Source organism: Mirounga leonina, unplaced genomic scaffold (genome assembly GCF_011800145.1).
Source record: "Mirounga leonina isolate KUSES-001 unplaced genomic scaffold, KU_Mleo_1.0 Mir_101595, whole genome shotgun sequence".
NCBI lineage: Eukaryota > Metazoa > Chordata > Mammalia > Carnivora > Phocidae > Mirounga > Mirounga leonina.
The window spans coordinates 9,696,803-9,710,159 of record NW_023270158.1 but is presented as its reverse complement, the minus strand read 5'-3'; the positions used below and the strand labels follow the sequence as shown (position 1 = coordinate 9,710,159).

Here is a 13,357-nt window from a genome sequence, read left to right as displayed (position 1 = left end):
CTCCCTCTCCATCCTCCTCTGCCCCTCTGCCTGCTCACTCTCTCTCTCTCTCTCTCAAATAAATAAATAAACAAAATCTTTTTTTAAAATGATGAACATTTAAAAAAAAAAGGGAGGCATCAGACCCAAATGCTTTCACAACTGAGTTCTACCTAACCCTTAAAAATCAGATAATGCCTCCAGTTTTTATTTATTTATTTATTTATTTATTTATTTATTTACGATTTTATTTATTTGTTTGACAGAGAGAGAGACAGCGAGAGAGGGAACACAAGCAGGGGGGAGTGGGAGAGGGGGAAGCAGGCTCCCCGTTGAGCAGGGAGCCCGACGCGGGGCTCGATCCCAGGACCCTGGGATCATGACCTGAGCCGAAGGCAGCTTAACGACTGAGCCACCCAGGCGCCCCTGCCTCCAGTTTTTAAACCATTCCTGACCATAGAAAAGTTTCCAAGTTTATCTTATGCAGCTAGTGTTACATTAACATTCAAACCTGGTGGGGCGCCTGGGTGGCTCAGTCGTTAAGCGTCTGCCTTCGGCTCAGGTCATGATCTCAGGGTCCTGGGATCGAGCTCCACATCGAGCTCCACATCGGGCTCCCTGCTCAGCGGGAAGCCTGCTTCTCCTTCTCCCACTCCCCCTGCTTGTGTTCCTTCTCTCGCTTTGTCTCTCTCTGTCAAATAAATAAATAAAATCTTAAAAAAAAACCCATTCAAACCTGATGACATTAGTACAAAACAAGAAAACACCACAATATGAACACAGATACAAAAATTCTAAATAAAGTACTAGCCAATTTAATCAACAGTATAAAGAACAATAAAAATTGCCTAAGCAGGGTACTTTTATCCTAGAAATTCGAGTACAGCTTAACTTTTAAAAATCTATCAATGTAATTCAGTATACTTCATGACATTAACAAATAAAAAGAGAAAAATCAAGTAATTATATCAATAGTTGGCTAAAAGGTATGTGATATTAGCCTTTCCTAATAAAATCTCTAAGTCAAATAATAATGGAAAGAAACTATCTAACCTTGGTAAATGCTACTTTCCAAAACCAACATTATACTAAGTGGTTAAATATGGAAGTATGGCCATCCAAAGAAGTAATACAGAAATGCCTGTTGTAATCTATATTCTTCGGCATTGTTTTAGAAGTTCTAGCGAAGATAAGATGCAAAAAGGAAATAATTGACATCTTTTTGTGCCGACTACACACACAGAAATTCAAGAGATGACTAAAGCACAATTGGAATTGGGAAGATAATGTGGTAAATTAGCTGGGTACATAAAAATATATATAAAAACCAATAGCTTTTCTCTTTACTGTTCATATGGAAGAATAAATGTCAAGAAAACAGTGAAAAAGAAAAGGACTTGCCTTTTGATATTAAAGTTCAGCACAGAGTACTGTGAGTAAAACAATATGGCTTTGGCACAAGAATAGCAAATAGATCACTAAAACAGAAAGCACTTCATAAATGAATCCAAGGTTAAGTTAGGAACTTAGTACTTAAAGTGTAATTTCAGTTCATCAGGGTCAAGGATGACTTACTATAGTAACTGGCTATCTATCTAAGAGAAAAGGGAAACTAGGCCCTCTAGCCAAATAACATATACCAAAATAACTTGAACTGTATACAAATCCAAACAAAATGAAAACATCACAAGAAAATCTACGTGTGTACTTGTAGAACCTTGGGGTAGAAAAGGCCTCTTTTGTAAGTAGGACAAGAAACCCTAGGAATCACAAAGGGGGAAAATAAACATATCTGATTACACAAATATTACAGATTTTTATGTATCTAAAGATAACATAAACAATAACAAGATAAACCATAGACTGAAAAACTGCAGCAAGTGTATTAAAAAGCTACTAAGCCAGATGGTCAAAGGACTAAATAGGAAATGGGGCACAGCATTTGAACAGGTGATTCATAAGAGCAAACTCAAAGGGCTATTAGCTGTGTGAAAGTATTACTTAATTCCATCAGCAGGCAGGTCAAGGCAGACTGGAACAACGATGGCATACAGACAGAAATATATATAATTTTATCTGTGGTATGGGCCCAAACAGCCACTGTTTATAAGACTGAGGGGAGTGGCTACCACCCTGAAAACCTCAACATCCAACAAATATTTCTTTAGTATCCGCTACACACCATATTGTTCTAGGTGAACTGCAATGAACAAGACAGACAAAAATCCCTGCGCTCCTAGAATTTACATTCTAACAAAAAATACTTTGCTAATATTGAGTGATATTTAAAAAATAGCACATATCCTCTCACTTAGCAATCACATCGTAGGGGAATCCATCCTACAGAAATCGAAGCACAAGTATGTAAGGATTATAGGCACAAGAACAATTATTTCAGCATTTTTGTAGTGGCAGAAAACCGGAAACAACCTAAATGTCCATTAAAAGGGGAATGGTTGACCATATTACGGTGGGGTCATTCTCTGGAAAGGTATTCGGCTATTAGAATAAAACAGAGCTCGGTCTCCTGTCCCAGAGAGATGGACATGATATATTAAATGACTTGCAAAGATACCTAATCAGACTTTGGTCAAAAAATGTGAAATCTCTGCCTCCCCTGTTTTCCCAGCTTCCTCATAGTCTCTTTCCATTATCTATCTTTGTACAGGTTTGTATGAGTATGGGGGGGGAAACACACAGCCTGTTAACTATGATGACCACAAGGAAATGGCTTGCAGGAAGCGAAGGTGAGCTCAAGCTTGTCTTTATACTTATTTTGTATTGTACAACACTTGTTACAATAACATGTATTTTGCAACTAAAAAATCTAATAAAATTAAAACTCAGTAAAGATTTTCTTAAAAAAGACAGTATGTTCATCTAGGTATGTTTCCTGAGGAAAGGGAAACAAAGCAAAAATGAACTCTTGGGACTTCATCAAAATAAAAAGCTTCTGCACAGCGAAGGAAACAATCAACAAAGCTAAAAGGCAGCCTACAGAATGGGAGAAGATATTTGCAAATCACATATCTGATAAAGGGTTAGTATCCAAAATATATAAAGACTTATCAAACTCACACGAAAAACAAATAATCCAATTTAAAAATGGGCAGAAGACATGAACATTTTTCCAAAGAAGACATCCTGATGGCCAACAGACACATGAGAAGATGCTATCAATTATCATCAGGGAAATATAAATCAGTACTACAATGAACTATCACCTCACACCTGTCAGAATGGCTAAAATCCACAACACAAAACCAAAGGTGTTGGTGAGGATGTGGAGGAAGGGGAACCCTCTTACACTGTTGGTGGGAATGCAAACTGGTGCAGCCACTCTGGAAGAGTATGGAGGTTCCTCAGAAAGTTAAAAATAGAACTACCCTACTATCCAGCAATTGCACCACTAGGTATTTACTCAAAGAACACAAAAACACTAATTCAAAGGGATACACGCACCACTATGTTTATAGCAGCATTATCTACAATAGCCAAGGTATGGAAGTAACCCAAGTGTCCATCAATTGATGGATGGATGAAGATGTGGTGTGTGTGTGTGTGTGTGTGTGTGTATAAAATGGAATATTATTCAGCCATAAAAGGATGAAATCTTGCCATTTGCAATGACAGGGATGGAGCTAGAGAGTATTATGCTGAGTGAAAGAAGCCAGTCAGAGAAAGACAAATACCGTATCTTTTCACTCATATGTGGAATTTAAGAAACAAGCCAATGAGCGAAGGGGGAAAAAAGGGAGACAAACCAAGAAACACAGTCTTAACTCTAGAGAGCACACTGCTGGCTACCAGAGGGGAGGTGGGTGGGAGATGGGGGAAACAGGTGACGGGGATTAAGGAAGGCACCTTGTCGTGATGAGCACCAGGTGAGGTATGGAAGTGTGGAATTACTGTATTGTACACCTGAAACTAATATTACACTGTATGTTAACTAACTGGAATTTAAATAAAAACTTTTTTAAAAAGAAAAAAAGATAGTATGTTCTAGGTAATGGGATTGAAAAAAGAAAGCATTTTACTTTCTTCTCAGTACCATTCTGAATTTTTCATATTCTCTCCAAACAGAACGTGCATTAAAAAAATTTTAAAGACAACCAATAGATATGGAAATAGTTGATGCTTGAAATGAAAATTCCTGAACATAGAATCGATTCTATGGTAACAACACAGATAAAAGATTTACATGTATGGACTAAGACCGGAAGATGAACAAAGATGAACTCCTTGAATAAAGCAAGTAGCATTGTGGGTGATCATTTTTCTATATTTTGTTACAAAAATACGTAATAAAAATGACTTGCAAAGTTATCAGCTTTAAATGTAAGTAAATTTGCCCTTGAAAAGTTATTTTTCTGAAGAAAAACTAAAGCGTACTGTACTAGAAGAAACAGGAACTAAACCTTTATTTTTTATTGTTTTTTAAAGATTTATTTGAGAGAGAGAGTGGGGGGGGGGAGGCGCAGAGGGAGAGGGACAGTCTTAAGCAGACTCTGCACTTAACACAGAGCCTGATGCAGGCTCGATATCAAGACCCAGAGATCACGACCTGAGCCGAAACCAAAAGTCAGACGCTTTAACCGACTGCACCACCCTGGCACTCCAAGAACTAAACATTTAAGTCTGTCACAACAACCACCTCAAGAGGGAACAAACAGAAGTTATTTGGGGGAAAACAGCAAATATTTAGGGGTAAAGGTAAAAACCTCACGTTTTGCTAGTGGGCTAATGTCAGGGGGCTGCCCGGAATTGGACCAAGCCTTATTATTTTACGAAGATGGCAGGAGGGAAGTCTTCTCCGCCTTCCCTGAGTTCCCAGCCTGGGAGGGCTGGCGAGGATACTGCAGCCATTCTCTCCCACTTGCTCCATTTCTCTGGTGGGAGACCAAGCGGTCTCAATAGCTCAGGGTGACTTTGAGTGACTGGCCGCATGAGTCAAGGCCTCAACTGGGGGGAAAGAGATTTGGCCTCTGGGCCTCCCAATTCAACTTTACGAGAAGTCTCACATTCAACTGGTGGTTTGTGTCTATCTCCCATGTGGTTAGAACCCAAAGAGGAGAATGGGTGTAATTAGAACCTCCCAAACCCCAACAGATGGCTCTGCAATACCTCTCCTTATCTCAAAGCAGCTCAGGCAAAAAGAAATGGCTTCTGAATTTAAAGCCAAACACAGCCATTAAGGAAAAGCAGAAACTTGCCTCTCTTGGAAGGCAAAATAACGTATTCTATTTTCATCAATGCGTTTGGGATATTTCTGTGGTAATTCGCATCATGAAAGAAGAAATGCCATCTAAAGTTCCTTAGCAGGTTTTCTGTAGCAAAGTATCCTAGTGGCTTTACCGTAGCAGCAGGTCACAACACCAAATCCTTTGTGTTCACCAATACCAGCGATACAAGCCACATGAGCCCAAAGGAACAGGAAATACCAAGTAAAAGAAAGTAATTCTTGATGTTGACCTCAAACTTGGCAAACTAAAAATTTCCCTCAGAAGTCAGGAAAATGATTTTAAAGTCAGAGTTAGGTGCAGATGCTACAGTGATATTTTCACTGATGTTAGAAATGCTGAACAGAAGGGGTCACATCACTTCCAGTTTATACTTTGTTGGGGTTTTATTAACTTTGTGATTTAAACCTCTTCATTTCCGTGTGTGTGCGTTTATGTGTGTTTGTATGTGCATGCCTTTTCTATAGCCAACACTCCACTAGGATAACTTAAAACAAAATAGGAATTTATTTACAACAGCAAAAATGTCCAAAATAATGGAAACGATATATAACAAATCCAATCATTATTTTATGAAAAAGGCAAACAATATATACAAGAAAGATAAAACAAAATCCAAAAGGGCAAACTTAATTTTGACTTGATCTAAACAGCTGCAGAATGTGGCAAAATGGTTTTTCAGATATGAATTAGTAAGTAATGATGGGCCAATTAAACACTCTTTTCAGCTTTTCTCTTTTACTTGCTGAATCTTCCTCTGAATTCTATTAACCTTTGAGGAGTATCACTTAGGGGAGGCCATACTAGATTTATGAAATACAGGCTACTTACAGGTGTACTAAAAAGGATACACTTACTGTCTGGAGGGCTCACACTTTGAAAAAGGTAAACCAAAGGTGTCAACGAAGTCCCATTTCACCCTCACTGCTTATTGCTGGGGTTGTGTGTGAGAGAGAGAGAGAAATAGAGAAAGATTTTCTTGTCTACTACACAAAATGTTGCACCAGTGATCTTTTCGGTTCCTCAGGTGCTCTGAAAGGGTTTCCCAAACTTGAGCATGCATCAGAATCACCTGGAGGACAGGTCAAGACACAGATCACCGGGTCTCGTGCCGTTTCCCGATTCAGTGGGTGTGACGTGCAAGCACAAATTTTTATCTTTAACAAAGTTCCAGGTGGTTATGGTGCTGCCACTGTTGTCAGACCACACTTTGAAAACCACTGCTCTAAAATATCACCTCTTTTAAGATTTTGACCGGTCCCGCTTTTCCTTCATGAATCCTAGAACTGGTGGGCAACAAAATTGTTAATGCGGAGATTCCCAGAGAACAGAGTGGTACATTACCTGACTGCCTGGTCTCTGACAGCTAAGATGCTGTCTACCAGGCATTCTGGTACAACAAAGTGTTTCACACGCTACGGTTCTGTGCGGTTCGTGGCTCTGGACAGTGACACTCACCGTGTTCTCTTGACCACTGACCCTAAATTTTGATTATTTACTGTTTCAACTACTAGGCAAACACTTGTTCCTACACAGTTGAAGATCTGAAGGATCTCATCTTTAAACCTCAAAGATGGCTCAAATCGATCTGTTACTCTCTTTTGACTCCTGGTCACTTTCACCTAACTTCTGATTTTTCTAACGGTGGCCACTCTCTAACATGTTAGCGTCTATGAATGAAAGCCGGGCACAAAGGTGTCACTCTAGGGCAGGGCTTCTGCTGTGGAGGCGGGGACAACACCCAGTGATTAAGTGTGCTGTGCAGGGATACTGAAATGAACTTTAAGTGCTCTCATAAACCATTTATGCAGGGCAAATTCGTCTCAGGGGAACTGGAGAGGCTAATGAAACAAATCCCTTGTGAAGATGAAGGGAAAAAAAACGAATTTCAAGGACATGCTCATCAAAGGACTCACCAATCATATCTTAAGTTCCCTGATATACTACTAGCAAATTCGTGGGGCTGAACTGTGAGGAGTATTTGCATCAAGTGACAAAATTCAAAGCAATCAAGCATTTTGCAATTCACTGCTGCATAAAAGGAATTAAGAAAGGGGGAAATGAAAATAATCCACTGCTTTTGATGTTTATTAGGTTTACAAAAACTGTACATTTTTTTCCTTAAGAAAAAGCATTAACTTAGTACTGGTATCAAATAGACTAAACATCCATTAACAGGAAAATATTCTGATTTTTATTTTTGCACGTTATTCTCAAGTACACAATTACAATAATGTCACACATCCCTATATGATTTTCTTTTTATGTATTTTACTTTTTTTTTACAAAGTGTACAGAGGGAGGGACATACAATATTTAATAGGATATTTCTACAGAACAATAACTTATATTATGTCCTTGTAAAAATCTGTACCTCTTTAAAACATTTAACTGAAACATCCATTTTTTTTAGCTTTGCTAATCAAAATTGTTTTAAGAATTAAAACTAGGTTGTAACTAATGTCAGTACATAACAGTGACTACAATTTCATTTTCTCTTTATACAGACAAATACATTTTATCATATTCACTTGACCAAACCCTTAAATACCTTTTAAAGGTTTCAATATTGTGCTTTAAAAAGAAAATAACTGTGTATGATTCCAGACTATGTAAGAGAAATATAAAGTGTGTAGAGTGTTGTGTTCTTTATCTTTCAGTTTATTTAAAAAAATATAGTTAAATGACCAATTATTTATATTTTCTGTACTAATTTTACAGCATGTTTTAAGGTTAATAAATTTCCACTTTCATTTAAGTGTCTTCTTTTACATGATTTCTGGGGAAAAAAATGGAGATTTTTAAAGGTTCTCACAAAAAAACAGACAGAGCTTTCAAGGATAGTACTGCGGGGCAATGAACCACACAATTGTAAGTTACTTTAAAAAAAAAAAAGCATGTATGAGAGCCAAGAGGGCACAGGAGCTCCCACTGGGATAGGCCCATGCCTTGGCTTTAACTAGCATTCAGGTTGGAGTTCATACCAGCCTAAAGCACTTGATTTACAACTGGACGAAATCAATCTAGCATTTCAGAGGCTTGCCAACCACCAAATATTTAGATTTCTAACCCTATAAATATAATTCTTGAATACAAATATCAATGGCAAAGAGAAAGATGAAAGGCCAAAACCTAATAGCACAAAGGGGATGGAGCACCATAATGAAGTGGCAAGGCAGCTATCCAGTGGGAAGAAAATTCCTCAATCTCCTACGACGTGCCAGATACTCATATGCTGACAGCCAATTTAAAGGACCCCAAAAACTGTTTTCCATTTTCCAAGATCCCTCTTAACATAACCAAATTCTAATTAACCGAGTTCATTTTATGCATTTCTGACTCTGATTCAGAACTGTTTGTTTAAAAAATGTCGGCTCTCAAAGACAGACAAAACTGTGAAAGACTTGGTGATGTTCCAAATAAGGCCTCAGATTTTCCTCACGCACTTAAACACACCTTTATCTTCTAACCAAAGCCAAGTTGAGCGTTCAGTTTTTTAATGTTTGGTAACTGTAACTAAGAAATAAAAGAGCAGGCTGGACCCGCCCAGTGTAAGTCATAATTAGCACCCAATCTCTGGGACATGGAGCTGTGGTTTCCTTAATCCCCCTCACTGGGTGACACAGAGTTCCCTCATGGGCTTCTCAGAGAGAACTGAGGGAGTTATGTCCGGATATTCATTAGCTTTTCAGAAAAATATAAAGGCATGGAGCTGAAGTTGTATGAAAACATTCTATCTAGAAACATCTTAACGTCTATTTTTTCAATTACCAAAGATATTTAAAAGAAAATACCTTTACTCTTTAAAAATACTAGTGTCCTTATTTTCCTTCTAATTCTTCACCTGAGTAGTCTCTCTGAAGAGCATGATTTACAAAATGCTCTCTCATGCATCCCTGCATCTTTCATGTTATTGTAAATTTAATACTTTTCATTATAGATCTTAACTACTACTGGGGTTGTGTGTATAAATATGTAAAATAAGCAATACACACAGATACATGTTCTCTATATATGTGCATATATATAATTCAGGGTACATTTACATATATAAAGTCGCAAAAGGTCCTACGAGCCACGAATTACCTCTAGGAGATTCCAAAATGCAGTCCTCGATAATCTCATTTGTAGCACACAACCATTCCAAGACAAAGCAGCACAGACGGAATAATCAAAATACAACAGCATCAAGCAAAATTTGTCAAGGAAGTTCTCTAAAAGTTTGCTATGCTGACAAAAGATGTAAATACGCCAAAGAAAGCCCCCAAAGAAGTATAGTTTGTCTGCTAAACAAAATGAAAAGTAAACACGAACCCAGCCACTGTTCTTTCCTCAGCGATGCCAGGGACGCAAAAGCTCAAATGGAAACTTTCATTGTCATGTGGTCTGAAAATAGTAAGCAAGACAAGTAAATGACTTCCACGTTAGGATAATTAGACCTGACTGTAAAATCTCCCATTTATGTTAGTAGATGTCTCTGACAATTTTATTGTGAGAAATTTATGGGAACAAAAAAAAAAATGAGTCAACATGAATCTTTTCAGAGTTATCAATCTAAAGTTACCTTAACTTTAAGTTAAATGGTCTTAGAAGAGTACCATCAAGGTAAGCAAGGTAAATATTTAAATAAATATAAAACTTCTAAGATAGAAAAATTCAGTATAGAATCAGGGATTACTTTATTAAAAGCAACTTACTTGTTGCTGCTTTCCCCCATTTATTAAACAAACTGAATAGAATTCAGAACACACTATTAAACAAAATGTAAAAAAAACCCAACTCAACTAGAAGCAATAATTCTATTTGTACACAGCATAAATCAATATACAGTATTGTTATGTGAACGAGACGGATTGGCTTTAAAATGAAATTTCCGCTTCAAGGCCAACATCTCCACAAATGTCTGTAGCGGTATCGTCAGGGCAGGCCCACTTCTTTATGGTGTCGCATTATGTGCTGGTTCTTTTCGGAAGGTCTCCGGAAGCCTTTCTTGCAGTACTCGCACCGGTGAGGGTAGTCTTTCGTATGAATGGAGATGACGTGCCGTTTAAAGCCGGACGCATCGGTAGTGCTATACTCACAGTACTCACACTGATACACCTTCCTGCCACTGTGGGTCTTCATATGCTTTTTAAGCTCATTCTGTTGCCTAAATCCCTTTCTACATCTCTTACACCTAAATGGAAGATCTTTTGTGTGAACGGAGAGGATATGGCGACTCAGAACAAATGGATCCGCAATCTTAAAGTCACAGTGTCGACACTGGTGCATTTTTTTACCCTTGTGGGCAGCCACGTGTTTCTTGAGTTCGGAAGGCCTGTGAAAGCCTTTCTCACACATGTCACACTTATGGGGGTAGTCCTTCGTATGAACCGAAATTATGTGTCGTTTCAAATCGCTTGAGTTCGAGCTCTTGTGGTCGCAGTGCAAACACTGGTGTGTTTTGCTTTCTTGGTGGATAAGAGCATGTTGCTGCACCTCTTTGGTATCTGAGAAAGTCAGAAGACAGATGTCACACTTGAATGGCATCTCTTTACTATGCTTAGTTTTTACATGCGTTTTCAAGTTAGAAGAGTCTGCAGACCTATATTCGCAGTACTGGCACTGGTACGGCTTCTCCCCGGTATGGATTCGCATGTGCTTTTTGAGCTCCGACGGGTGACGAAAACCTTTCCCACACTCCACACAAATGTGAGGAAAGTTCTTGCTGTGGACCGCCAAAAGGTGGCGATTCAATAACCCTTGTTCAGCTGTCTCGTATTCACAGAATTTACACTTGTGCATTTTGTTGGCTCCTTTTTCTTTATGCACCATTTTGTGAGTAAACAAAGCCCCAGCATGAGAGAAATGCTTCCCACACTCGTCGCATTCGATGGCCTTCTCTGCCTTGCTGGTCAGCTTGTGGCTCTCCAGGTGGTTGTGTAAACTTATCTTCTTGTTGGTAGTGTAATCACAGTCTGTACAGCGGTACTTCTTCTTGGTAAGGTGTTCAGGATGGTTTTTCATGTGCCTTTTCAAAAAACCTCTCGACTTAAATTTTTTCCCACAAATCATGCAAGGATAGACAGTCAAGGGATGTCCATCAGGGCCAATAATTATTGCTAGGAAAGGAAAAGAAAGGCACATGAGTGATCAAACCAAGTTCCATTTTGGTTTCTGCAAGCATTTAAAGTGTGTGTTCTGAACATTATTAGGCAAGTATTCCTACGTTAAACTATTTGCTACGTGACATTCCTTTTACCATTTTTCAGTATAAGAGACAGAGCAACCCTGTCATAAAGAGAACCCTGGTCTGAAAACTTCATTTAGTCTGATTGTACCAACCTCAGTCCCTCCAGTTTAAAAAATCAATCAATAAATACCTAACTTCTGCCAACTAGTGATCAAAGCTCTATCAGTTTAGAAATCGGTAGAAAATTCTTCACAAAAAGAAAGTTTTGTAATCACAATCCCTGCTTTGGTTATTCTGAAAAACCTAATTTTGTGTCACTTTACAGTAAAGCTTAAATCCACCTACAAAAATTTTAATATGCAAATCGCCATCCACGAATAGACAGGAACGGGGTCATGTAAACTGAAGTACTTGTCCTGCTGCTCTGGAAATTATGCCTGCCTTAATTAAGGTAACATAATCCAATTCTTTGCATTAATTTAGTTTTTAAAACAGTTAATGCTTGTAACGTGTTTGAGGGATTTCTTTTCATTTCCACCTAAAAACCACCTGAGTTTTGAAACTTTTTTCCCCATCCACGTTTGATCCATTCCCTGTTTCTTTTTATCCCAGGAAATCATTCATGAATATCACTGAATTCTTAAAATTATATTTTCAAATTCCATACACAAAAGCTTACATGTGGTCTAGCAGCTAAAATGCCATCACAACACCTCTGTGGATACATACTAGAGTTCCATCTGAGAGCTTGCCAAGCACGCTGCGCTGTGGGACTCATGTGCCCTCACCTGTTTGGTACTGCCTGGAATCAGGTCTTCTCCTTTTCTTTGGTTTTTGTTTAGCCAGTCTGCCAAGCCCAGCAGACTCATCTATGTGCAAGAGGGCACTTGCAGTGCCATTCCGGGTTTCAATTCCATCAGAATTATTACCTAACAATGCGCATTAAAAAACAAAATTATACAGTATTATAAATTATAAAAAATTAGGGATTCTTTATTAACTATAACAACGAAAAGTAAGCCATGATACTCATGAATGACAGAAAGTCCCCATTCTAGGTAATGGGTTTTAGGTCCACATTTATTATAGTGAGACGGTAGGAAATGCCTCGCTTCCAAATCTAAAAAACACATGTCAGCATTTTGCCCCTTGAACTCCCATGTTGTCTCCCCAAATTGTAAAGTCATGGGCCAGATACAATCAAGATGAAAAGTTTCAGCTTGAAAGCCTGCATACTTCTTGCGGTACTTCCTTCTACGTAATATACACATGAAGGAAATTCCTGTTATAAATAAAGACAAAAGGTAGACTTTATCATCTTCCTCTCCTCTTGTTTAAATCAAGTAACCCTTACAGGGTAGTGGTGTTTCCTATTTCGGAAACCTAAGGCCACAGACACCGTTTCCAGTCATGAATTCACGTGCGCAAGCCAACTCCGTTCGAAGAGCCGCCACGTGACTTACCGTAAGCTGCTGCCCATGCGATTGGCATGAAGGTTTTGATTTCACTGTCGTCGATCTGCTGATCGTGTGCTGCGGCGGCAGCTGCCGCTGCCGCCGCATCCTCCTCCCCTACAATCACCTCCATATAAACTTCATCGGCAATTTCCGCGACATCTAAGTAGGAAATTATATCAAATTTTGTGACCAGGTTTACAGAGATCACAGGAAAGACGTTTTTATTTGAATTCAGTTAGCAGACAAGTAGAAGGAAGGTTCAAGAGTTACACACCTAGAACACAGCTTTCACAGAGTCCTAAGCAGGCAACGAATATTTGTTTAACGAATCATTCATTTCTTGGCTTTCATCTTAACTTGTTTTTAAAGCAACATTCTACACATCCATAACGAGTTACCGAGACTGCCCTTGGAACACGACAGCATAATAATCTCTACAATAATGCTACTTGTTTTCCTTCAAATACTGACCATAGTTAAAAAGAGAGCTACAGAAACACAAAACTTTC

At 38.6% G+C, this 13,357-nt stretch overlaps 1 protein-coding gene across 5 annotated transcripts in view; it reads right to left on the bottom strand.

Moving 5' to 3' along the window:
- Positions 1 to 7,286: 7,286 nt before the first annotated feature.
- The window catches only part of ZFX (zinc finger protein X-linked), a 54,559-nt gene continuing 48,488 nt past the window's right edge, over positions 7,287 to 13,357 (bottom strand). For 3 of the 5 annotated variants that reach the window (XM_035000951.1, XM_035000945.1, XM_035000968.1), the window contains exons 6-8: positions 12,855 to 13,007; positions 12,180 to 12,320; positions 10,137 to 11,320 (exon numbers count right to left, since the gene is read on the bottom strand). In XM_035000951.1, the coding sequence (XP_034856842.1) occupies positions 10,137 to 11,320; positions 12,180 to 12,320; positions 12,855 to 13,007 (1,478 nt within the window). Of the gene's footprint in view, positions 11,321 to 12,179; positions 12,321 to 12,854; positions 13,008 to 13,357 lie in introns of all 5 variants that reach the window. The other 2 variants (XM_035000974.1, XM_035000960.1) reach the window with 1 other exon arrangement.